General features: G+C 38.2%; 1 protein-coding gene across 3 annotated transcripts in view; it reads left to right on the forward strand.

Annotated features, from left to right (window-relative positions):
• Positions 1 to 27,172, forward strand: part of FAM184A (family with sequence similarity 184 member A) — a gene marked incomplete at its 5' end in the record, with an annotated part of 116,312 nt that overhangs the window by 36,871 nt on the left and 52,269 nt on the right. For 2 of the 3 annotated variants that reach the window (XM_080806860.1, XM_080806861.1), the window contains 5 exons: positions 9,055 to 9,708; positions 10,400 to 10,535; positions 11,934 to 12,115; positions 14,422 to 14,619; positions 23,353 to 23,475. In XM_080806860.1, the coding sequence (XP_080662986.1) occupies positions 9,055 to 9,708; positions 10,400 to 10,535; positions 11,934 to 12,115; positions 14,422 to 14,619; positions 23,353 to 23,475 (1,293 nt within the window). Of the gene's footprint in view, positions 1 to 8,853; positions 9,709 to 10,399; positions 10,536 to 11,933; positions 12,116 to 14,421; positions 14,620 to 23,352; positions 23,476 to 27,172 lie in introns of those variants that run through there. The other variant, XM_080806859.1, reaches the window with a different exon arrangement.

Below are 27,172 nucleotides of genomic sequence, written 5' to 3' on the forward strand. Positions count from 1 at the left end.
GCTTGTTATCATTAGTTTGTTCTTTTTTTTTTTTTTAATCACTGAGCGACATTTCATTGTACAAGTAAAGAACTTTGTTTATCTATGTCACTAGTTCCAGCTTCAGTTTATGAATAATAAATATGCTATGAACATTTGTGAACAAATTTTCTTGTGTGTTTGTGAAAATCTGTTTACTTTTTTTTTTTTACTTTTTTTTTATTATTCATTTATTATAGAGAGGGAGAGAACAGGAGGGAGAGGGAGAGAGAATCTGAAGCAGACTGTGCTGAGCACAGATCCTGATGCAGGGCTTGATCCTACAACCATGAGATCATGTTCTGTGTCAAAATCCAAAGTCAGTGCTCAACCAGCTGAGCCACCTAGGTACCCTTAGCCCACTGAATTTTAAAACTCCCAAAGTTAAGTTTCATTGGTCTTCAAAGCCAGGTTTTATGGGGACTCATATTCCTAGTATAGGTCCCTAGGCCTAGAGTGCTTGGCATGGGGTCTGATCCTTTCACTACTTTGTGGTGTCCATCCTGCTGTGGTTAGTTTCACAGAGGGGTTTGGTTCCCAGCCATGTCTGTGCCCCTTATACCCTTTTCATTGTGGCTTCCTCTCTAGGATTAGTCATGGAAGGTCTGTTCTGCCAGTCTTCAGGTCATTTTCAGAGTTAGCTGCATATCTGTAGTTGTTACATCAGAGTGTCCATGGGAGAAGGTGAGCTCAAGATCCTGAGAATTCATAAACACATTTTATTAGCATGCTCTTATATAGTGAGTATGCTAATAATATACCAGCTTCAAAAGATGAGCCATTTCATAGAAACATTAGATTCCCTAAGTAAGCCACCTAGAACTCATTGGTAATATTTGATAATTTGTGAAAATTTTACTTATACAGCAGGTCTGGGAATACTTTGGAATATAAATTGTGGTATAGAGCAATGGTCTGTGTTATCACTCCAGAACAGAGAGAATAGAAACTACATGGCAGAGTTAAATAATCCACTATTTTTGAGAAGTTTGAGGGTCTCTTTTCAGCATTCTTTAACTTTGGTGCCTTAAGGCCCAAAGTAACTTTTTGGTGAGTAGCTCAATTAGAAGAACTGAGTGTTTAATGATAAAAACATATTCTTTGGGGCACCTGGGTGGCTCAGTGGGTTAAGACTCTGCCTTCAGCTCAGGTCATGATCCCAGGGTCCTGGGATCGAGCCCCACATGGGGCTCTCTGCTCAGCAGGGAGCCTGCTTCCCTTCCTCTCTCTGCCTGCCTCTCTGCCTACTTGTGATCCCTCTCTGTCAAATAAATAAATACAATCTTTAAAAAAAATTCTTCATTTGTTTAAGATGTATAGGATCTTTTTAAAATTAATCTGAGATTGCTCCTTTATTACTTATTAAGTTCCCTTGTGCCTCATACAGTGCTTATGTGCTTGAGGGTAAATCCTTCCTTCCTCCCTCTCCTGTTCATATGTTTTCTGTCTCTGACACTGATAAGAAAGGAAAAGTGAACACGTTTCCAGAATTTTCAAATAAGTAAAAAATAGAGATTGAGACAAGCAGGAAAACATCTAGAGGAGAATTGATGAGAAGGATCTGCTAATGGTTGCTGTGTGTCTGAGTCTGTCTTCAGTGAGGCATGCTGGGAAGGCTGGGACTGGCCTCACTAGCTAACATTAGTGGCGTCATTTATGGCCAATGGAGAGAAGGTACTGATGGCTCCTGCACACTAGGGAGATGATTTCATCTCCGTGTTATGGAGGAGTGTGAAGCCATCAGAAAGCAGTTGTCCATTCTCTCTCTCTTCCTAAAACCTCAGTCTTCAGACTTGCTCTCTTGGGAGGACATTTTCCTACTCAGAGCCAACATCAGTCTTTCCACCTGTGCCAGGGAAGCCTGATTTCAGATTTTCTCCATGACTTCAGTTCCGTAGTTGACCCTTCCTGGTTCACATTTTCAAACCCTCTTTTTAAAAAAAGCACTCTCCCTGGATTTTGCTGCATCGTAGGCTATCATTCTAGTTCTCCCTAGTTGTTTCTCTTACCCACAATTTCTTGGAGTTTTTCTCTATCAGTGGATTTATTTCATTCACTTACGATCCACTCACCCACTTTGCCACTTGTCTTCCAGCTCTTCTGGCACCATTCTACCAAATGTGCTCTCAAAGACCTACTTCTGAGATTTAGGTTCTGAATGCAGAGAGTTTGAGTCTTCATTTTTCTTGATTTTTATGCAGCCTTTGACAAGAGCTACTGTCCATCCCTCACATCTTAGACCTTGGCCCTCCATCTAAGGGTCCTCATCTCTCCAGCACATTACCTCTGTCTGTGGGTCCTCATCCTCCCTGCTGCCCCTGAACACTGTCCAAGGCCTTGTCCTCAGTCTTTTTCACTCTTTCTCAGTAGTTTCTCCCCTCTGGATCCCATTCAGCCCAACTGCTACAAGTACCTCTGCGGCATGAGCATGTCTACATTTCCAGCTCTGGAACCCATTTTTCCCTTCACAGAGTCATAGGCTTTTCCATCTCTGTGCCTTCTGCTCTTACCGAGCCTTTGGTCCAGTATTCTATCTGTGTAGCTTTCCCTTTATCATTTTGACTAAGTGAAGAGATCCTGGTTGAGATAAAGTAAGCATTTCATTCAGTTAATAATGGGAAACACCTACATTACCCCTTAAAAAGACTCATTTTGTATTTCTTCTCCTTTGTATAACTCATTGGAATTTTACTTTGACTAATGAAGTAAATATTTCTTTAAGGTTGGTCTCCACTAAGCTGCATGAGAACAAATACCTCGTATATGCATCCAGTTCACAGTCATGTTTACTGTGCCAGGGATGGGTCTTGGCACATAACAGGTGTGCAATATATTTTTGCTGTAGGAAAGAATAAATGAAGTAGGAAATGACCATTAAAGATTTGCCAGTAAGTTATCAAATTTTAACTAGGTAATTGGATTTTTGAGAAATTTTCTCAAAATATATGTTCTTTTTCATAAGTAAAATGATTAACATTCAATATTCTTTGAAGATTTTAAGAATGACGTTTGTAAATGTTTTATTTCAGTGGTTTTTTTTTAAGGGCTGTGTTTTTTAAAAAAAAATTTTTAAAGGTTTGATTTATTTATTTGACAGAGATAACACAAGTAGGCAGAGAGGCAGGCAGAGAGGGAGGGGGAAGCAGGCTGAGCAAGGAGCCTGATGCAGGGCTCAATCCCAGGACCCTGAGACCATGACCTGAGCCAAAGGCAGAGACTTAACCCACTGCGCCACCCAAGTACCCTCAGTGGTTGATTTCTAAGGAAAATTTCAGGATATCTGTTGGTAATTAATGAGCGTTCCTTTAATTTTCTCTATTTTGATTGTTAGGTTTTTTAAAAATGAAAGCATTTTGAAGATTGATTGTTATTTTAGCATAATTAATGTTAACTTCTAAAAGTGTTTAATGTTTTCTAACTGTAATAGTAACATGCATTCATTATTGAAGGTTCATAAATACTGAATACCCCAGTTAAAATTTGGCTTATTTCTTTATATACCTTTAATATGTATCTGCACACACATACACACTCACATTTTTCCCTCTATAAGATTGGATCTCATTGATACAACATTGCATATTTGTGGTCTCTTACAGGCTTTTGCTTATATTATGAAGTATTCTCCTAAATGAGATGTGCGTTTTAATGACTTTATGATATTACATTGTATGAATTTACCATCATTTATTCAATAACTCTGTTACTTTAATGGTATTAAAACTGTTGGTATAATAGCTTAGCATATTTTAAGCTAATATACACATACTCATCAATAAAAATATTTTATTACTAATGAGTTAGATTTTAGTGAGAACATATTTATATATTGCCGATATATTAGTTCAGTCTGCCATGACACAGAACCATATAGACCTTCCCACTGTATCTTCACATGGCTGAAAGAGAGAGGAAGCAAGCTCTCCCGTGTTCCTTATAAAGGCACTGATCCCATCATGAGGATACCACCCTCATGATCTTGTCTAAACTTAATTATATCCCAAAGGCCCTGTCTCCAAATACTGTCATATTGCACGTTAGGGCTTCGGTAGATAAATTTTGTTTGGGGAAGGAGATGGACACAATTCGGTCCATAGCAGCCAACAGTGAGAACTATTTCAGAAACTACTTGTTCCCTAAGTAACATTTTAAAAACTAGGACATAGAATTGTTTTCAGTGTATCCATGGGTAAGATTATCAAAAATCTTCATAGAAAAAGTAAAAATTCTAACTATTTCTTATCCATCATGGAATATATAGTTAAATTGTGCATTATTGGCATAAAATGGAGGTGTGAAATTACATGAAATTGCTGAAATGATTGTATTGTCCTGTTCTCTGAATGTTCATAGTTCCAGAAAAACTGCAAGTGGCTCTTAATGTCTTTTATGAGAAGAGACATCAGAGAGTTTCCTTTTCCTGTGTGGAAAATAATAGCCAATTTTATGGGTGATTATTATCACTTACCAAAGTTTCTTTTAAGATTAGTCTCATTCTGTCCATAAGTGATACAACTAATAAAAAAGGCTTACCATCTGGGGCGCCTGGGTGGCTCAGTGGGTTAAGCCTCTGCCTTCAGCTCAGGTCATGATCTCAGGGTCCTGGGATCGAGCCCCGCATCGGGCTCTCTGCTTGGCAGGGAGCCTGCTTCTCCTCCTCTCTCTCTCTCTGCCTACTTGTGATCTCTCTCTCTCTCTCTGTCAAATAAATAAATAAATAAAATCTTAAAAAAAAAAAAAAAAGGCTTACCATCTTATAGTGCTTTATATTTTTTGAAAAACCTTTGTATAACATAATTTTTTAAATGTCAGTAATAGATTGATCTTATAACAATGTCACTAGAATAGAATAAATATGATCTCTATTTAATATTGAGAAACTTGAAGCTTGGAGAAATAAAGTTATCTTACCTAGGGTCAAAAATACGGTTTGGATCAGTTCTGTTACTTCAAGTCATATCTTCTGTGTGTTCAAAGAATCTATTTTTTTGGTCTGAGAAATGGTAATCAGAGAAAGATACTTTAAGATGGTTACCTTTGTAATTATGTAGAAAAGGGAGCAGTTAGAGGATACGTCTTGTTAATGTCAATTCGAAAATTCATATTAGCATCCTTATTTAAAAATAATATCGTTAAATAATGGTATATTTTAAATGGTCATTTAAAAGCACTATTGAGGCACGTGGGTGGCTCAGTCAGTTAAGTGTCTGCCTTTGACTCAGGTCATGATCCCAGGGATCGGGTCCTGTCTTGGGATTCCAGCTCAGCAGGGAGTCTGCTTCTCCTTCTCCCCGTCTTGTGTTCTCTCTCTCCCTCTCTCTCTCAAATAAATAAAATCCTTTTGAAAAATAAAAGCACTATTAATTTGTTATTATGCTTGGCATCCTGTTATTGTTCCTTTTTAAGTTTTTAGAAACTTTATTTTAACATTGTTGTCCTGCAGGATACTGTTATATAGCCAGTAGGATGTATGACCAGTAGAATATTATATTTCTTTTATATAATATAGTTTCAGAATCAAATAATTGGTTTTCTTAACATGTGAGTTGTTGCGGTTGGAACCGTGGACTCTTTGATACTAAACAAAGCCACCGCAAATTCAGTTATTTTTTATTTTTGGCTGCCAGTTTGGGCTGATAAGATGGCTTGGCATGTGTATATCAGAACAGGAATTAGTAGTAAGGTCTCTTTCACAATTTCTCAACTTTGCTGTTATAGTGGGAAAGCAACTGTAGGCTCTCCATATGCAAAGGGGCATAGCTGTGCTCCAGTAAAACAATTTACAAAGACAGGCAACAGCCATATTGGGCCTACAGGTTCCAGTTTGCTGACACTTGGATTAGAATTTCAAGTGAAATACAGCTTTTCACCATAATATTTCCCTATTATTTGTCAGCTGTTTTATTACTTAAATTCTATTCTTTTTAACTTAATGCTTTCATTTTGCATGCTACTGTGCTTTTATATTGTCAGCTACTTTTCTAGGCTTTCTAACATCCATACATAGCTTTCCAACATTGTTGTCAAGACCCCTAAATGTCATCAGTTGAACATTTACTGAGTCTCAGGAACAAGTGGTGGTAAGGGAATGGAAGTACTGGATTTTTTTTTTTTTTTAAGATTTTTTATTTATTTGACAGATCACAAGTAGGCAGAGAGGCAGGCAGAGAGAGAAGGGAGGAAGCATGCTCCCCACTGAGCAGAGAGCCCGATGCGGGGCTCCATCCCAGGACCCTGGGATCATGACCTGAGCCAAAGGCAGAGGATTTAACCCACTGAGCCACCCAGGCGCCCCGAGGTACTGGATTTAAAGAAAAGGTAGACTCCCACGGATTTGGGTGGTCTTGGAACTTATTAAAGGACATAGAACTTGAGCTGATTCTTCAAAGACCACAGGGAAATTAAGTATTAGAAAAAAGAGAAAAATTTTTAGGGGCACCTGGGTGGTCAGTCTGTTAAGCCTCTACCTTCATCTCAGGTCATGATCGCAGGGTCCTGGGATCGAGCCCTGCATTGGGCTCCCTGGTCAGTGGGGAACCTGCTACTCCCTCTTCCTCTCTCCCTGCTCATGCTATCACACACACACTCTTTCTCTCTCTCTCCCTTTCTTTAAATAAATACTTTTTTAAAAAAAAAAAGTAAAAAGAGAAGAGTATTATTTTTTTTAGAAGAGTTTATTTATTCATTTGACAGAGCCCACAAGCAGTGGGGAGTGGCAGTCTGAGAGAGAGGGTGAAGTAGGCTCCATGGTGAGCAAGGAGCCTGATGTGGGGCTTGATCCCAGGACCCTGGGATCATGACCTGAGCCAAAGGCAGACACTTAACTGACCGAGCCACCAGGTGCCCCCCTAAAGAAGAGTATTTAAATAAATTATTGACAAAGGGAAGCTCCCATTTCCCATACTGTTTCATCCCTAGTTATATGGAATCCCACCACAGAGTGGTCCTTTTCAAGATCATTTCCTGGGTTAAAATGATGAAAAGTGTGACTTTTTTTTAATATTAAGTTATGTTAGTCACCATACAGTACATCGTTAGTTTTTGATGTTGTGTTCCAGGTTTCATTGTCTAAGGATTCCTTCTCTTTGCATTATCTCTCATCCTTCTACCTGCTTCATGTGATAGATAAGGGAAGCACACAGACTGCCCCGGGAAGGTCTTAGAGCTGTGCTCTACACCACTCTGGCAAATGGACTTCTCTCCATCTGGATGGTGTGTTTTTCCTTAGTGCCTCCTTTAGCCTTTTCTGGGCATCCACATGCCAGGCAGGTATGACCCTGAGGGAGTGTTGTAGGAGACCACCAACTTTCCTGGATTTTAAGCTACCTTTAAGCTTAAATGTATAAATGAAAAGAGTCTTCCATGGGGATCTTTGTTAGCTCATTAGGGACATAACCTAGGATTTGGAATTAGAGATATTTTTAAAAAGAGAGAGAGAGAGAGAAACTATAAATGAGCATTTATTTCCCTCCTGTTGCGTATATTTTCCTTTTGGAGGTTAGCTAACAGGAGAAGTAGCTGGCAACAATAATGGGGTCTTGCCATCTCTCAATCTTTTTGCCTCTGTTATGATTACATCTCACAAAATATAGCAGACCAAGTGAGTATATGGGTAAGGGATTGATTCTGGAAGACAGGGCCCTATGTGGAGAGAGTGAAGCCCGTGGAGTGGGGTAAGTCTCCAATGTGTCTTCTCCTTGCATAAATATAGCTATAGGCCAGGCAGGTGACCACCTAGATTTAGCGGTACGTTCTAGCCTTATTAGGGTATCTGAAGAGCCAGGGAGTCTGTCTCCATAACCTCAGGCTATGTAAACAAGTTCTCTACAAAAATGGCAGTGCTTTTGCATCTTCATTGCAGTTTCTGGCTCTTGGTGCTAGGATTCATTTTTAAAGCCAGAATAAGATCACATTAAAATGAGCAAAGCTCTAGGACACTGATTTTTAGCTTCTGGATGGTCAGATTGTGTAGTGTTCATTTCTTTTTACTTCAGAAGAAAGTGGGTGCATCTCAGCGTTAAGTAATAGTCATGAATATTAAACTATTTGACCACAATGGTATGATGGAGGGTATCAAAGAACATGCAAGAATGGGAGCATTGCTATAAAGGGACCGTGTTGTCATTTGGAATTAAGGTTGGGAAAATCTTAATGGAATCATTAAAATCTAAGGACTAAAATGAAAATAAAGACCTGTACTCAGTACACTCTGGCTCTAGGGACCTGGCTTGCCTGGAGACAGAGGAAGAATTAGGGAGTGAGTAAAACTACAGTGTTTGATGTTGAGCAGAAAAGTATGAATTGGATTTTGTAAGGAGACCACTACGAGCTTGAAGAGGATTAGCCTCAAAAACAGACCATAGGAGAATTAGAAAAGAAACTCTCTAAATTGAGAACCTGCCAGACATTAAACAGATGAAAGTGGCCTTTAGGAAAAGTTAGGGCCTAGATGCAAAGCCTCTCTTCCTCTGGGACACTCATGTAGGGCATACACTTACTCTGAGGCTTTTCTCCTGATCCTTACCCCCAAGCTAGACAGGGCCATGTGGAAAAGTCCTTTCTACTAGGCCACAGGGCCTCCTTTGTCTCTTTTCTCTTTGCTGTTTTATTTGTAGCAAAGTCTTCAGGTGCAACTTTTAAGGTTGGGGTAAGGTAAAAGTAGCCAAGTAAATCAATCTATGAATCCAAAACAATACATGAAGCTTCAGTATTTAGTATTTACCGTAGCCAATATTATGTGTGTTGAAAAATATCAGCCCAAATGAAAGAATTAACTTCCAGTAAGAAAAGAATGTGGTTTGCTGAATTGCTTCTCCCTTTTTCAAAACCATGCAGGTAATATATGCTTTAAACACTAAAAATGATGAGCATGAATCTGCAATCCAAGCCCTCAAAGATGCTCATGAAGAAGAAATCCAACAGATTCTTGCAGAAACAAGAGAAAAAATACTGCAGTATAAAAGCAAAGTAACAGAGGAGTTAGACCTTAAGAGAAAGATTCAGGTTTTAGAAGCATCATTAGAAGATCACATAAAAATGAAGCAGCAGGCTTTGACAGAATTTGAAGCTTATAAGCACAGAGTTGAGGACATGCAACTTTGTGCAGAAGCCCAGCATGTCCAACGCATAGTAACCATGTCTAGAGAGGTTGAAGAGATTAGAAGGAAATTTGAGGAAAGATTACGGAGTTTTGGACAACTCCAGGTACAGTTCGAAAAAGACAAACGCTTGGCATTGGAAGATTTGCGAACTGCTCACAGACGGGAGATCCAGGAGCTGTTGAAGTCACAACAGAATCACAGTGCCTCGGTCAGTAAAGGGCAGGAGAAGGCAGAGGAGCTGCACAGAATGGAGGTGGAGACCTTAAACCAAACCTTGGAAGAGCTAAGACTTGAACGGAAAAAGCTCATTGAGGATTATGAAGGCAAGTTGAATAAAGCTCAGTCTTTTTATGAGCATGAGCTTGATACTTTGAAAAGGTCACAGCTTTTTACAGCAGAAAGCCTACAGGCTAGCAAAGAAAAGGAAGCTGATCTTAGAAAAGAATTTCAGGGACAAGAAGCAATTTTACGAAAAACCATAGGAAAGTTAAAGACGGAGTTACAGATGGTACAGGATGAAGCTGGAAGTCTTCGTGACAAATGCCAAAAGCTTCAGATAGCGCTTGTTACAGCAGAGAACAGTGTTCAGGTAAGTAAAGAATGTCACATTAAACATACGGATTTTTACCCCGTCTTTATCTTTCCAATTAGACTACTTTAACTTTTTTTTCCATTTTGCTTTCTCTAACTTTTGCTTTGTGAGAAAATCAATAAAGGGGTAATTTGTACTACTCTGTAGTTATTATTTCCAACTAGAACTTCAGATATAAAGAACACTTAAAATCTTACTGATTATGATAGGATTTTATTGAAATATCATGTTAATATTTTTCACAAGTGACTTGGGAGAGTTAAAATATTGGGCTTTGGGTTTAGTTGTGTTTTCTTCCTTACTTCATTAATAATGGTCTGCCCAGACAATGAACAAAAATTGATTGCTTTATAAACCTGAATTAAATAGGCATATGGCACATTTGAAAAGAAAGCCAAGAAGTCCCTACAAATTTTGTTTTATTGGCACAGAAAATTTCATAGCTGTTTCTATACAGTATTTGAGTGGATGAGAAGGGGTAGAATAGTCTTTCAGGATTACATCATATGATTTATGAAGATAAGTTAAAAGTGTTACCAAAACAGATTTAAAAGTAGGTATTATTAACTGTGACTTTTGAATAAGAGAAAGTTGATGCTTGTAATTTAAGTGAATTCGTATCATTAGCTTAGCTAATTAGCTCAGCATCATTCTTGCATATTAATAATGGCTATTTGATCATTCTTAGGTTCTTCAAAAACAGCTTGATGATGCCAAGGAGGGAGAGATGGCCTTGTTGAGCAAACACAAGGAAGTGGAAAGTGAGCTAGCAGCGGCCAGAGAACGTTTACAACAACAAGCTTCAGACCTTGTCCTCAAAGCTAGTATGTGTGACCACAGTTCTTGGTATATTCCTCAGCTAAAACCAACACTGAAATGTTAATTCAAGACAAAATTTGCCTTTCCTACTCATACTTTAAAATTAGACTCTAAACATGTTGAAGGTCTCTAATTTCTTCTTAATCATAAGTATGATAAGCAAATAATAACTTATTTTTAGGAATATATATTTGTAAAAAATTAAGAGTTAGCAGCAATAAATCATTCACTAAAAGAACAATGAAGCATTCTTTCTAAGGGCTTTTTATTTTTTAAAAACATACATTTAAAAAAATCCATATGTATTTAAATTAGTGACCCTATATGTGAATCACAGTGTCTCATTTCATTTGGTTTATTAATAGGGATCACTTTACATATAAAAGCTGAGTTGTCCATTCTACTATGGCTAATGTGCTCATTTCTTAGCCCTTACTAGAGGAAGTGCTGACCCATGTCGTATGCCCACATGTTTATGGTGCCAGGTAAAGCCATTTGAACTAGTTCTCTGAGGATGCCATTTGATTGGCTCATCAGTGAATGCCATACAACCTTTCCCCTAAGTAGGAGTTTTTCAACTTTAATGTGTACAAAATCACCCCAAAGTGCTTGTGCGACCACAGGTGCTGGGCTCCAGCTTCAGAGCTTCTGAGACAGTAGGTCAGGGATGTTCTTCACTGCCAGCGAGGGCTCCAGGACTCCTGGTCCAGAGCACATTGAGGATCACTGCCCTAACACAAGCTTTCTGAGACCCTTTTTCTCATTCTCATTTTTCATCTTTCTCATCGTCCACTCTGCTTTTTTTTTGTTGCCATTTATTCCTTCTTTGATAACCTCGCTGTCCTTATCTGTCTCTTAATCCACCTTAGTTCTTTATCACTTCTCTTGTTTAAAACAAATTCAGTTTCAACCAAATAGCTCCCTGCCATATTTACTGTCTACATACAGATTTGTCTTTTACGAGAATTTGAAAAAAGAGATTAGAAAAGAACAGATTACTCATTTTAGCGCCATAGTATTAATCAGTACATCCTCTCCTTGTTTTACTCCTGAGGATTTTATATACACCCCTGAGGAGTTGCTTCCACTTAAACTTTTTAGTTGGAAATCTTAAAAAAAGATTCTTGGGTACGGTAGATGGGGCAGGGACAACATCAGCAATGTGAAACTGAACTTCTTTCTAGTTTAAATTAGTCTACTTGGATAAGTATTCTCATGGCAAGTATTTCTATTTTATACAGTGAAGAAATCAAAGTACTATTTTGTACTATTTTGTACTATTTTGTACTATTCATACTATTTATTTTCCTCAGGTAGTAAGTACAATTGTGTCATTAAATATAAACTCTTTTATACCACAATGTAATAGATTTTAAAGTGAAGGTTTTCTTTTTGGGGCATAGGTCATATTGGAATGCTTCAAGCAACTCAAATGACCCAGGAGGTTACAATTAAAGATCTAGAATCAGAAAAATCAAGGGCCAATGAGAGGTTATCTCAGCTTGAAGAAGAAAGAGCTTTTTTGCAAAGCAAAACTCAGAGTCTGGATGAAGAGCAGAAGCAGCAGATTTTGGAACTGGAGAAGGTAAAAAGCAGTGGAATCCATCTTCCCCCGCCCCCACCAAAGAAAGGAAAAGAAAAAAAAGTTCAGTTTTCATCTTTTTCAAATCTGATTTAAAGTATTTACTTCTAATTGACAATAACAGTCCACCTCCTAATTCTAGTAAGTTTTTGTTTTTGAGGAAAAATGGTATACAGCTGGACTATCCCATATTGTGTATATGTTCAGAATATTACCAGTTTATAATGTAAAAACTTAAGACATGTCAACCTATTTCATCCAGAAGCTGAATAAACTCTTATTCCAGTGGCATGTACATTTGTGCTTAATCGTGTATGTTTTTGTACAAATGAAATATATTATTGCATATCCACCTAGGGAATTTCTATAAAACAAAAGAACAAAAAGCATCAAGCTCTGAAAATTCATATACCAACATATTGAAGTTCTAGATTAAACAAATAAGACATAACATTTGTAGAGTAATTGCTAAATATTTATTGCAGTTTTTCAGATATTCATAATACCTAGTGGGAGTTTTGGATACTTCTTTTTCTTTCCTCAACAACCAAGCATACTCAAACCCTTGCCCCTTGTTCACCTCCCACTCACTTCTTACCCAAGTGTCATGTGGTTTCTCTTACCACCACTCCACAGAATCTGTTTGTCCCAGCCTCGGGTGACATCCTGGTTGCTGGACTTGGTGCATCTTGTCCTACTGTGGTACTTACTCCTCTCTGATTTACAGCATCCCTGTTTTGGTGTTTCACACACTCACATGTTTTCCTCCTGTCTCCCTGGCCTTGCAGTCTTGTTTTGCAGCTTCCCTTCTCCATCTGTTCCCTAATCATTGATGCTCCCCAGCATTTTCACCTCATTCTACAGGTCATCCATTCTAGTAGCATAAAATTTGTTCAGGGATCGCTCCCAAATCTGATGGTCTAGGCCCAATCTTTTCCCTAAACTTAAGACATGAAAGAGTTAGTTAGTCCTCTGTCTCTGACTCCCACAAGATATGTTGGTTTCTCACAAACATTTCAAATCAGCATATCTAGAACTTTCTTCCCTCAAAAGTACTAAATTTTTTTTTACTCCTTTTTTCAACCAGTAGCCCTACAGTCCATCTAGTTTGGTAAATCAGTCATTGTTGATTACTGTTTCCTTAACCTCTTATCTGTTACCACGTCCTGTTGGTTTTCTACTCCTTTAATGTACTATTCTATCATCTGCCTTCATACCCTTTTACAGATTCTAGGTTTAGGTTTAGGTCATTGTGGCCTGGATTTCAGTTACAATTTCCTAGCCTACTGCCGACGTGATTGTTGTCAAAAATATGTTGGTTATGTAATTGCAATGATTCTCATTCCTATCATGATGAAATGCAGACTCCTTAGCATAAAAGACCCTTTCACATCATTTGACTCCTGCCTCCTGCTGAGCCTTATCCCTCACCACTGTTAGCCATGTATCTTCTGTTCTGTCCACACTGCTCAGCTCCATGGTCTTCCTGTCTTACTTGAACTTTACCACCTGACAGACTACCATCTTTCAAAATGCTGGAAATGGTTGTGAATTCAGGCTTTTGACATCAGATCTAGATTTGAAACTTTCTCATCTTTCATTTCCTGATGGGCTTGTGAGAATTAAATGAGAGAATGTGTCATCAACAGCTCAGATGTTTTCTCTTCTGGAAAGCTTTCCCTGATGTATGTGTGCGTGTGTGTGTGTGTCACTGTCTCTCACACATACACACATCCTCTCCCACCCCTTCCAGGTTCTCTCTCTCTCTCTCTCTCACACACACATGCACATGCTGATGTACATCCTTTCTCACCTGTTCCAGGTTAGGCTCCTTTACTGTATATTCTTACAACACATGATATATACTCCTTTCATAGAATTTATAAAATTATATTGCCACTGTCTATTGCCTTTTCCCCATCATTAGTCTGTGACTGCTTAAAAGGCATGTAACTGGCACTCAATAAGATTGCATTGAATAATATCATCTGAGTGGGTAAATTGGTAAGGCATTTTGTGTGCAGCTTTGACACACGGGAAGCCTTTTTCTTAAGCTCACAGATGTGCTAACTTGTACTTAGTTCTAACCTAATAATAGTCTATTTTATCACTTGTGTTAAAATTATTCATTTTGCCTGTGCCACCCTGTCATTTTCTGAGAATACTGATGATGTAATCTCATGTCCAAAGTCTAAATCCCATAGTCCTCAGTTCTTTCAAGTTTATGTATTTATTGAGTATCCAGAATACTAATAGCAGTAATGAAAAAAGCAGGTGCAATTATTGATCTTTATTTGCTTTAATTTTAGAAAGTAAATGAAGCAAAGAAAACTCAGCAAGAATATTATGAGATGGAGCTCAAAAACCTGCAAAATAGACTGGAAGGGGAGGTAGCTCAATTAAATGAGGCTCATTCTAAGACTTTGGAAGAATTAGCTTGGAAGCACCACGTGGCAATTGAGGCTGTCCACAGTAATGCAATTAGGGATAAGAAAAAACTGCAGGTGGTGAGTACAAATTCAACGTAGCCTTGCATTGGTAAACTGGAGGGGTTTCTGTAATGATCCGGTGTGACCCATACTGTAGAGTAAGTGAATTGCTTCATTCTGATGGCTGCTCTGTCATAATCACTCTGTAAATCATGATTCAAAGAGTAACTTAAAAATTGTTGACATGGGATGTAGTTGATTAAATTGATAGGAAGCATTCCTACTTTGTATAAGCTGTAGCAGAAACACTTGCTTGATCTTGAGCTGTCTCCTCGTGAGACAGCATCTTCGATGTGTGCTCCTCAGGAAGCCTCGGCTGCTTGGAGCACTTAGTCTCCTGTAGATGTCTGCTTCCTGTTGCATAGTAGAAAAAGCGAGGTGTCTGACAGATGTGGGCCTTACACTGAGCTCTTGGTTTATAGTTGCCTAATCCTGGGTCTCAAAAGCCATGCCTCAGGCTCCTCAGTGGACAGAGGAAGATAAAATCCATCTTGTAATGTTCTTATGAGGGTTAAGTGAGATAAAATGTTGAGAATTCAGACAAGTCCTAGCATATAGTGACAAATAAATGTTATTAGTCCTTCTTACTGTGTGCCAGGCGCTGCAGGGATGTTTTCCATCTGTTTTATTTAATCCTCACAACACTCTTCATAGGCTTAATTGCTTTACCTTTCTTCCTGGAGAGGAGGTGGAGGACAGAGAGGTTAAACACTTGTGCAAACACATGCAACTAGTAAGAATCAGTCAGATCTTGAACTCAGGTCTCAGATATCAAATCCTAAGACATTTAACCCCCACACATAGGCATGCATTATTTTATGGGATAGCATTTTACAGTTTCCCAAGCTTTATTGTATATTTCTTATTACTTTAGACTTGGAGATTAATGTCATTTTAGTATGTGGGTGGTGAAATAGGTTTAGTAAACCTAAATGATGTATTCAGTACCACTAACCTAGTAAATAGAAGAGGTTGGATATGAATTGAGATCTTTGCCTCTATATCTCTTCCTTTTATGATTCACCTATTTGGAAAGAATATTCAACACCTGAACTTAATTAAAAATTCAGATAAAACTTCCTGTTAGAGTGTTATTTCTATCTAAACTTACTATTTTATGTTTATGTAGCTGGAGACAAAACTTAATGACACGTTATTTCTCAAAATTGTGGTTGTCATTTTCTCTGTGCCAGGTCGCTATTCCAGAACAAATTTGTACAGCTTTAATTACGTGGTGCATGTGCGTGCTCACTGACTATACATATGTGCCAAGTGCTCAGGGATTTAGAGGGAGTATTTACTGGTAAATGCTGCTTCAGTTAGCTCTTCCATAGCTATTTTTTGTTACTATTTTTTCATTTCTACGTCCCTTATCTTAGCTTTTTCCTCTCTTTTTGTAGTATTTAACTTGCAGGTGTTCTGCTTTTTGTCTCTCTTTATTCCTCTGTATTATATTCTAAGTACTAGAATCAAGGCATCTTTCATCAATATCACTTTTGCCTTCTTACTTCTCTCCTAATTATCCCCCTTGCCTGTTGAATTTCAATTTCTGAGCCTCTTAAAAATCTGCTTTATGCTATTTACATTTCTTGTAATCTTTCTTTAAAATGTGGTTGCTATAAAATAGATGACATGAATTTCCTGTGTGTGAACATACTCAAAACTCATGATAGCTTTATCTGTACCGTTCTCTTTTCTCAAAATAACTTACCACTTGCTGCTTCATTCCTCTCTTGCCTAGCTAGCTCATTTCTGAGCATAAGCTCAGACCACCCTCCTTTTAGAATAGTCTTTCCCCAATGTCAAATTATCTTTTAAAGAACATTTACTGAGGGGGTGGAGTCAAGATGGTGGAGAAGTAGCAGGCTGAGACTACATCAGGTAGCAGGAGATAAGCTAGATAGCTTATCGAACCATTGCAAACATCTACAAATCCAATGGGAGATCGAAGAGAAGAAGAAAAGCAATTCCAGAAAGAGAAAATCGACCACTTTCTGAAAGGCGGAGAAGTGAATCCAAAGCGACGGGAAGATAGACCTCGGGGGGAGAGGCCGGCTCCCGCCAAGCGGCAGAGCAACGTAGCACTAAATCGGGACTTTTAAAAGTCTGCTCCACTGAGGGACATCACTCCAGAGGCTAAACCGGGGTGAAGCCCACGTGGGGTCAGAGTGGCCCCAGGTCCCGCGGGGTCACGGAAGGATTGGGGGTGTCTGAGTGTCACATAGCTTGCAGGTATTAGACCGGGGAAGCCGGCTACAGAGACAGAGCCAAGGAGTGAGCTTTCAGCTCGGGGTTACCTTGAACCGGTCGCAGGCTGGGTGAGCTCGGAGCACGGCCAGAGGCCAGGGAGACGGGAGTGATTGGGCTCTTTTCTCTGAGGACGCACTGAGGAGTGGGGCCCCGGGCTCTTGGCTCCTCCAGGCTGGAGACTGGGAGGCCGCCATTTTCATTCCCGTCCTCGGGAACTCTACAGAAAGCATTCAGGGGACAAAAGCTCCCGAAAGCGATCCCAAGTGGATTAGTTAGCCTGGCCGCTGGTAAGGGCGGTGCAATTCCGCCTCAGGCAAAGACACTTGAGAATCACTACAACAGGCCCCTCCCGCAGAAGATCAACAAGAAATCCAGCCAAGACTAGGTTCACCTACCAAGGAGAGCAGCAGAATTCTAGAGGAGGAAAAAGCAAAACACGGAACTCATGGCTTTCTCCCCATGATTCTTCAGTCTTGCGGTTAATTTAATTTTTTTAATTTAATTTTTTTTCTTCTAAATTTTTTTAACATTTACCCTTTTCTTTTTTAATGTTTTTTAACTAGTTTATCTAATATATATATATATATATATATATTTTCTTTCTTATATTTTTTCTGTTTTCTTTTTTTAATTTTTTTTTTCCTGGACTTCTTTTTATCCCCTTTCTCCCCCCCACGATTTGGGGTCTCTTCTGATTTGGTTAAAACGCATTTTCCTGGGGTCTTGGCCACCCTTTCTGTATTTTATTTGCTCCTTCATATACTCTTATCTGAGTATCAACAATAATACAATAATAGTAGGGGACTTTAACACTCCCCTCACTGAAATGGACAGATCATCTAAGCAAAAGATCAACAAGGAAATAAAGGCATTAAATGACACACTGGACCAGATGGACATCACAGATATATTCAGAACATTTCATCCCAAAGCAAGAAAATACACATTCTTCTCTAGTGCACTTGGAACATTCTCCAGAATAGACAACATCCTGGGTCATAAATCAGGTCTCAAAAGGTACCAAAAGATTGGATCATTCCCTGCATATTTTCAGACCACAATGCTCCGAAGCTAGAACTCAATCACAAGAGGAAATTTGGAAAGAACCCAAATACATGGAGACTAAACAGCATCCTTCTAAAGAATGAATGGGTCAACCAGGAAATTAAAGAAAAATTGAAAAAATTCATGGAAACAGATGATAATGAAAACACAACAGTTCAAAATCTGTGGGACACAGCTAAGGCAGTCCTAAGAGGAAAATACATAGCGGTGCAAGCCTTTCTCAAGAAACAAGAAAGGTCTCAAATACACAACCTAACCCTACACCTAAAGGAGCTAGAGAAAGAACAAGAAAGAAAGCCTAAACCCAGCAGGAGAAGAAAAATCATAAAGATCAGAGCAAAAATCAATGAAATAGAAACCAAAAAAACAATAGAACAAATCAACGAAACAAATCAAAGAACAAATTGGTTCTTTGAAAGAATTAATAAGATTGACAAACCCCTGGCCAGACTTATCAAAAAGAAAAGAGAAAGGACCCAAATAAATAAAATCATGAATGAAAGAGGAGAGATCACAACTAACACCAAAGAAATACAAACAATTATAAGAACATACTACAAGCAACTCTACACCAACAAATTTGACAATCTGGAAGAAATGGATGCATTCCTAGAGACATATAAACTACCACAACTGAAGCAGGAAGAAATAGAAAGCCTGAACAGACCCATAACCAGTAAGGAGATTGAAATAGTCATCAAAAATCTCCAAACAAACAAAAGCCCAGGGCCAGACGGCTTCCCAGGGGAATTCTACCAAACATTTAAAGAAGAATTAATTCCTATTCTCCTGAAACTGTTCCAAAAAATAGAAATGGAAAGAAAACTTCCAAACTCATTCTATGACGCCAGCATCACCTTGATCCCAAAACCAGACAAGGATCCCATCAAAAAAGAGAATTACAGACCAATATCCTTGATGAACACAGATGCGAAAAGTCTCACCAAAATACTAGCCAATAGTATTCAACAGTACATTAAAAGGATTATTCACCACGACCAAGTGGGATTTATTCCAGGGCTGCACGGTTGGTTCAACATCCGCAAATCAATCAATATGATACAACACATTAATAAAAGAAAGAATAAGAACCATATGCCATAGATGCTGAAAAAGCATTTGACAAAGTGCAGCATCCCTTCCGGATTAAAACTCTTCAAAGTGTAGGGATAGAGGGCACATACCTCAATATTATCAAAGCCATCTATGAAAAACCCACCGCAAATATCATTCTCAATGGAGAAAAACTGAAAGCTTTTCCACTAAGGTCAGGAACACGGCAGGGATGTCCATTATCACCACTGCTATTCAACATAGTACTAGAAGTCCTAGCCTCAGCAATCAGACAACAAAAAGAAATTAAAGGCATCCAAATCAGCAAAGAAGAAGTCAAACTATCACTCTTTGCAGATGATATGATATGATATATGTGGAAAACCCAAAAAACTCTACTCCAAAACTGCTAGAACTTGTACAGGAATTCAGTAAAGTGTCAGGATATAAAATCAATGTGCAGAAATCAGTTGCATTTCTTTACAACAACAACAAGACAGAAGAAAGAGAAATTAAGGAGTCAATCCCATTTACAATTGCACCCAAAACTATAAGATACCTAGGAATAAACCTAACCAAAGAGGCTAAGAATCTATACGCAGAAAACTATAAAGTACTCATGAAAGAAATTAAGTAAGACACAAAGAAATGGAAAAATGTTCCATGCTCCTGGATTGGAAGAACAAATACTGTGAAAATGTCTATGCTACCTAAAGCAGTCTACACATTTAATGCAATCCCTATCAAAATCCCACCCATTTTTTTCCAAGAAATGGAACAAATAATCCTAAAATTTATATGGAACCAGAAAAGACCTCGAATAGCCAAAGGAATATTGAAAAAGAAAGCCAAAGTTGGTGGCATCACAATTCCGGACTTCAAGCTCTATTACAAAGCTGTCATCATCAAGACAGCATGGTACTGGCACAAAAACAGACACATAGATCAATGGAACAGAATAGAGAGCCCAGAAATAGACCCTCAACTCTATGGTCAACTAATCTTCGACAAAGCAGGAAAGAATGTCCAATGGAAAAAAGACAACCTCTTCAATAAATGGTGTTGGGAAAATTGGACAGCCACATGCAGAAAAATGAAATTGGACCATTCCCTTACACCACACACAAAAATAGACTCAAAATGGATGAAGGACCTCAATATGAGAAAGGAATCCATCAAAATCCTTGAGGAGAACACAGGCAGCAGCCTCTTCGACCTCAGCCGCAGCACCGTCTTCCTAGGAACATCGCCAAAGGCAAGGGAAGCAAGGGCAAAAATAAACTATTGGGATTTCATCAAGATCAAAAGCTTTTGCACAGCAAAGGAAACAGTGAACAAAACCAAAAGACAACTGACAGAATGGGAGAAGATATTTGCAAACCACATATCAGATAAAGGGCTAGTGTCCAAAATGTATAAAGAACTTAGCAAACTCAACACCCAAAGAACAAATAATCCAATCAAGAAATGGGCTGAAGACATGAACAGTCATTTCTGCAAAGAAGACATCCAGATGGCCAACAGACACATGAAAAAGTACTCCACATCCCTCGGCATCAGGGAAATACAAATCAAAACCACAATGAGATACCACCTCACACCAGTCAGAATGGCTAAAATTAACAAGTCAAGAAATGACAGATGCTGGCGAGGATGCAGACAAAGGGGAACCCTCCTACACTGTTGGTGGGAATGCAAGCTGGTGCAAGCACTCTGGAAAACAGCATGGAGGTTCCTCAAAAAGTTGAAAATAGAACTACCCTATGACCCAGCAATTGCATTACTGAGTATTTACCCTAAAGATACAAACGTAGTGATCCGAAGGGGCACGTGCACCCGAATATTTATATCAGCAATGTCTACAATAGCCAAACTATGGAAAGAACCTAGATGTCCATCAACAGATGAATGGATAAAGAAGAAGTGGTATATATACACAATGGAATACTATGCAGCCATCAAAAGAAATGACATCTTGCCAATTGCGAACGTGGATGGAACTAGAGGGTATCAGGCTTAGTGAAATAAGTCAGTCGGAGAAAGACAACTATCATATGATCTCCCTGATATGAGGAAGTGGAGATGCAACATGGGGGTTAGGGGGGTAGGAGAAGAATAAATGAAACAAGATGGGATCGGGAGGGAGACAAACCATTAGTGACTCTGAATCTCACAAAACAAACTGAGGGTTGCTGGAGGGAGGGGTGTCGGGAGAAGGTGGTGGGGAAATGGACATTGGGGAGGGTATGTGCTATAGTGATTGCTGTGAAGTGTGTAAACCTGGTGATTCACAGACCTGTACCCCTGGAGATAAAAATACATTATATGTTTATAAAAAAATAATAAATTAAAAAATTTTAAAAACGTTTACTGAAAGGGGAATTCTCCATTCCTTATTAGTATCAAAAGGGATTATATTTTCTTTCATAATTCCAGTTTATCCACCCTGTTTGAAACTGAATATGTAGAGAATCCATGCAGAAAAGAGTTAACATAGCAGGCCTGAAGCTGCTTTCCTTAGAAAGGCAGGGGCAGTGTTGGCCCTTGCTAGTGTCTGGGAACTTGAATTTCAGGAGGGTTTCCACCATTCCCTGGTAAGAATGGCTCATTGCCTAAAGCGTTTATGCAAACAATATGGTTTGTGCTGAACATCTGCTTTCCATCTTGAAGTCTGGAAGTTTGGCACATGCTAGTCAGAGGGTACCCATGTCATTAGCCCCCAATGAAAAACGTGGGCACTGAGTCACTCATGAGTTTTCCTGATAGACAGCATTTTACATTTTTGTCACAACTTTCTGGAGAGTCCTGTGTGAGAGAACTCTTAAAAACTCATGCCTGGTTTCCTGCAGACTTCACCCCGTTGCCTTTTCCCTTTGCTGATCGTGCTTAGGGTCCTTTTGCTGTGTATAATAAACTATAGCAGTGAGTACGACTAGATGCCGAATCCTGTGAGTCATCCCAGCAAATCATCAAACCTGGACTTTGCCTTGGAGCACCGCAGAGCACTGTTTACTCCTCTTCTTACCTTACCCAATAGAAAGATTGAGCCATGTGTAACATACCAGGTCTTTGTACTGCCATGGTTTTTGCACAGGTTTCTTCTCTCTTCGATTTCCCTCTTGCTTCACCACCTTTTCTTACTGATGCACTCCTTCAGGCTTGACTTAGGGATTGTGTTCTCTGTGCAGATTTCCTCACCAAGCTAGAACTTAGCAGTTCTCCATCCTTATACCCTTGTAGTCCTTATGCTCATTTAACTTTCATCACGTATTCTTCAGTTGCTTGTTATCTTTAACTGGTTAAGGACAGACCCATGTTTTACTGCTGTGTATCCCAAGTATTAAGTAGCATGCCAAATAGTAGGCGTTCTTCAGTAAGTATCTATTTTACTGGTATTGCTTCTTTTGATGCCTTAATTTTGTACTTGATAACTCTTTTTTTTTAAATTTAATTTCTTTTCAGTGTAACAGAATTCATTGTTTATGCACCACACCCACTGCTCCATGCAATACGTGCCCTCCATAATACCCACCACCAGGCTCCCCAACTTCCCACTGTACTTGGTAATTCTTGACTATGTTCCAGTGTTCCAGAACTGTTCCTGGATTTTTGCTTTTTTATGTAAATATAAAAGAATTCTCTATTCAAGAGATAGATAGAATTTTTTTACCTCCCCAATTATCACTTACATCATATATTTCTCTTGCTGGCTCAGTTTGATCTAGAGAAGTCAAATATTCTTACCATTTAAAATAATTATTTAACCACATCATAAGTGATTCAGAATGATAGACTCTAAGCCTTAGGGTTAATTAGAATAATAACTCCAATATTATTGTTTAAAGATAAGGCTGATTCGAAAAGCAAAGTATCAAAATATAATATAATGGAATACTATGCAGCCATCAAAAGAAATGAAATCTTGCCAATTGCGACGACGTGGATGGAACTAGAGGGTATTATGCTTAGCAAAATAAGTCAGTCGGAGAAAGACAACTATCATATGATCTCCCTGATAATGAGGAAGTAGAGATGCAACATGGGGGGTTTGGGGGGTAGGAAAAGAATAAATGAAACAAGATGGGATCAGGAGGGAGACAAACCATAAGAGACTCTTAATCTCAAAACAAACTGAGGGAGGCCAGGGGGAGGGGAGTAGGGAGAGGGTGGTGGGGTTATGGACACAGGGGAGGGTATGTGCTATGGTGAGTGCTGTGAAGTGTGTAAACCTGGCGATTCACAGACCTGTACCCCTAGGGCTAATAATACATTATATATTTATAAATAAAAAAAAATTTTTTTTAAGTATCAAAATATAAAACAGAATGGCTTTTTTCTTGGAGTCTTTGAAGTATATAATATTTGTTATTGTCTTTTCCTAAGGAATTGGAGGAACAATATAAAAAGGAGAAACTAAACCTGGAAGAGGATAAAAGTCAACTTCAACAAGAGCTGGAAAACCTGAAGGAAGCATTAGAAGAGAAGCTAAATACAGCCAATCACGAGGCAAGAATTCTTTAGGTTTATCACCTGTATTATATCTTATCGGTAATATCTTATTTGGTAACATTGTATATGTCGGTGAGCCTCACTGATGGTAAAATATCTAGAATAAAAATAATCACATGCTTTCACTGATGCTGAGTTTTTCATAATACATTGGTTGTATCTCACCAGGTAAAAATTTACTACTCAAAACATCAGACCAAGGTGCCTTTGTGGGGAAAAAGCAAAACAAAGGATAACATAACTTTGTAAGAAAGAAAACAGAAGAGGTTTATCTACCTTTTGTAAAACAGTGACTTACTGTTCTCTACACTGTATCTCTATTTTAAAAAGAGACTTTATAAATTTATAATTTATAACTTTATAAGTTCTACAGAGTGACATTAAAATAATTTTTAAATGCCATAAGAAAATAGTATTGTTTAGCTTAGGAAAGACTAACAATAGAGTATAATAAGAATGTTATAAATCAAGAAGTTGTGAATAAAATAAATGTAAAGACAGTTTAAAAACTATAATATTGTTTGTTCTATTCCTTTCTCTTTACTGCCAAGTTCACCTATGCCCTAGAATAGCCTCCCTGTTGTCTTCTTGTCCTTCATTCCAGTTCATCCTTCATGTGGACAGTCTTGTCTTGTAGCGTGCTCTTCCTAAAACAAGTCCGTGTCTGGACATTTCTCATCTTGTCGACTGTTCCTACCTCACTAGCATCATCTCGCCCAAAGTCTTTAAATCCTGCTTTCTCATTACTCTGCTTCTGCTCAGGAAAACCACGCCAAACCATGAGTGCTTCAGGGCATGCTAATCATTTGCATTCAGCCTTCTTTAATTATCTTTAAATGTTTATCCAGGGAAGGCACCAATCATCACATTTGGAAATGATAGGATTAAAACTGTTGGAGGTTGCCCCCGCTTTTAAGTGGAGCACCCTGTGAAAACTTTTGTAAGCTGAAATGGTATAAAATGAATAAGTAGTTACCATTAATTTATACAGAAAAACTTTTGAGCACTCCAAAACTCCAAAACTAACCTCTTGGGCTTTTCTGATACCTTAGGATCCTTCTTGCTAACAGATGCAAAGATGCTCACAGACAGAGTTCACAACTATGGTGGCACAATACTGAGATGCTGAGTGTTCTCAGGATAGGAACTTGGCGGGGCTGCTTTCACTGCTTGCGATGCGCACTGCACTGCCTCTATAAGCGCTTGCAATTTTACTTTTTGCCTTTTTCTGTAAAAGTGAAAATCTCTCCAGATTACTTTTGGTTAGCAAAAAGTACTATCATAGGTCTTTTATGAAAGTGAAGTGGCATAACATGAACTTTGAAAAAGCAAGGGATATAGCTATATTTGTGTTGGCTCATCCTCTCTCCTCTTGTCCAAGATAATTCACCACTGGCCCCAGATTTGCACACCTCTCCCAGCAGAACATGATCCTTGTAGTTATGGTGTCCCACTCTCATTAAAAGGCAGTTTAGCAACCATCTGTGTTTCTCAAGAAGGTCCCCCAGGGTCTACTCTCTGTTTGAAATGGTTTAAATATTTCTCCAATCTACACACTGTAATTTCACTGAGAAGAATTCTAAGAAACACATAGTTGATTTTCCTTTTAGATATGTTCTCAGTTATGCTTTAGCACCCTGGTAATGTTTTGGTGCCATATTAGAATTGCTCCCCAAGAATCTGGCTGGCTCATCCCTCCACATGCACCTGCTGTTTCCTTCAGCCTGGACATCTTTTTACTTGTCCTACTTGGCTGGGTAGGATCTCTGGAGAGAAGCTTTCTTGTTTTGTTTCCTGCTCTTAAAGTGAAGGATGTCAACATTTTACAGTTAAATATTATGCTTCTCTAAAGTTTTATTTTGTAAATGCTCTTTAACAAGTTTAGGAAATTCTCTTATAATTCTAGTTTCTTAAGTTAAAAAGAAATCACAAACTGATGTTGATTTTTCTGCATCTATTGAGATCATACTTTTTTCTTTGTTAATGTGGTACCTTAGATTAATTTTCTTTTTTTTTTTTTTAAGATTTGATTTATTTATTTGTCAGAGAGAGAAAACACAAGCAGGCAGACTGGCAGGCAGAGGGAGAGGGAGAAGCAGGCTCCCTGCAGAGCAAAGAGCCTGATGAGGAGCTCTATCCCAGGACCCCGGGATCATGACCTGAGCCGAAGGCAGCCGCTTAACTGACTGAGCCACCTAGATGTCCCTAATTTTCTGTCCTATTTAGCCATAATAGATTATATATATCTTTTTATATAATAACTAGATTCAGTTTCCTAATACTCATTTTGGTATTTTTGAGCCTGGGTTCAGTAAGATTGCTTTGTACTTTTCCCTTTTTATATCATCCTTTTCTAGTTTTGGAATCAAGGTTATACTAGTCTCATACAATGAAAAAAGACTTACTTCTTTTTCTGTTCTCTGGGAGAGTTGTGTGAGATTGACATGGTTTTTTAACTTTAACTGCATCATTGTTAAAAGTGGTGAAATTTTTTAAATTTAAAATTATGAATTGTGAAATTCATAATATGAAAACAATTTTTAAAACTTGTTAAGTCTAGTGTGACACATGAAAGAAATTTAATACTCTGGTTGTGTCCAGTTGTTCAGTGTAGTCTTGTATGCCAGTCCCTTAAATCAAGATTTTAACTTATTTTCTTCAAATATTCTGTGTTCTTTTTGACTTTTATCTTTTTGACCCATCATTTACTAAAACCTTATACTATGATGGTGGATTTCTTTATTTCTTCTTACATTCTGTCAATTTTTGCTTTGACTATTTAGAAGCTTTGTATATCCATACAAATATAAAACTCTTTAACTACTTAATGGATCATACCTTTTGTTTTATTCTGTGTTGTTTGATACTGCATAACCAGATTTCTTTTAGTTTGATATGACTGTTATATCTTTTGCCATCTACCGACCTTTCATTGTTCTGCAACCTTATGTTTACACGCGCCTCTTGCCAAACACATATAGCTGCACTTTATCTAGTCTGAAGGTTTTGCTATTTATTTAAGAGAGAGCAAGTGGGGGGAGGAGCAGAGAGGGAGGAGAGGGACAGGAAGAGAATCTTCAGGAGACTCTGCACCAAGTGCAGAGCACCTGAGATCATGACCTGAGTTGAAACCAAAAGTCAGACATCCAACCGGTTGAGCCACCCAGGTGCCCTTGAATTTTTTTCCTTTTAAATAGAGTTTATTCCATTTATATTTATTGGATAGAAAGTAAGTATATGGAAAAACAGGAGGAAGGAATTAGGGGGTACTTCATAAAGATGAAAATGATTATTTTAGAAAAAATTAAAGAATGATTATCTTCATAAGATAGATCTTGATACTCTTATAAATGATAAAACCAAAAACATAAGTAGGTCAACTGTGGATTTCAATGATCAATTCATGAAAGCCAGAGTCCTGTTAGGATATTAAAGGAAGCTAATGAGTTTAAAATCTCAGATGGAGGATAATCCTATTATCCCATCAAATGTTATTTGGGATCACCTCTGAGGACAAAATACTAGGCTGAATGGTCAATAAATCTAACTATTATGGTCTTTTGAAATTTTTTATAACATTTAAGTTGTAGATTTTCTTCTGGATGTAAGTTTTTTAAGCATATTTAGAGAGTTCAGTATTTTGTTAAAAATCATTTGGATTTATTTATTATAAAATGTTTTATCACCATTGATA

The sequence above is a fragment of the Martes martes genome (genome assembly GCF_963455335.1).
Source record: "Martes martes genome assembly, chromosome: 6".
NCBI classification, from domain to species: domain Eukaryota; kingdom Metazoa; phylum Chordata; class Mammalia; order Carnivora; family Mustelidae; genus Martes; species Martes martes.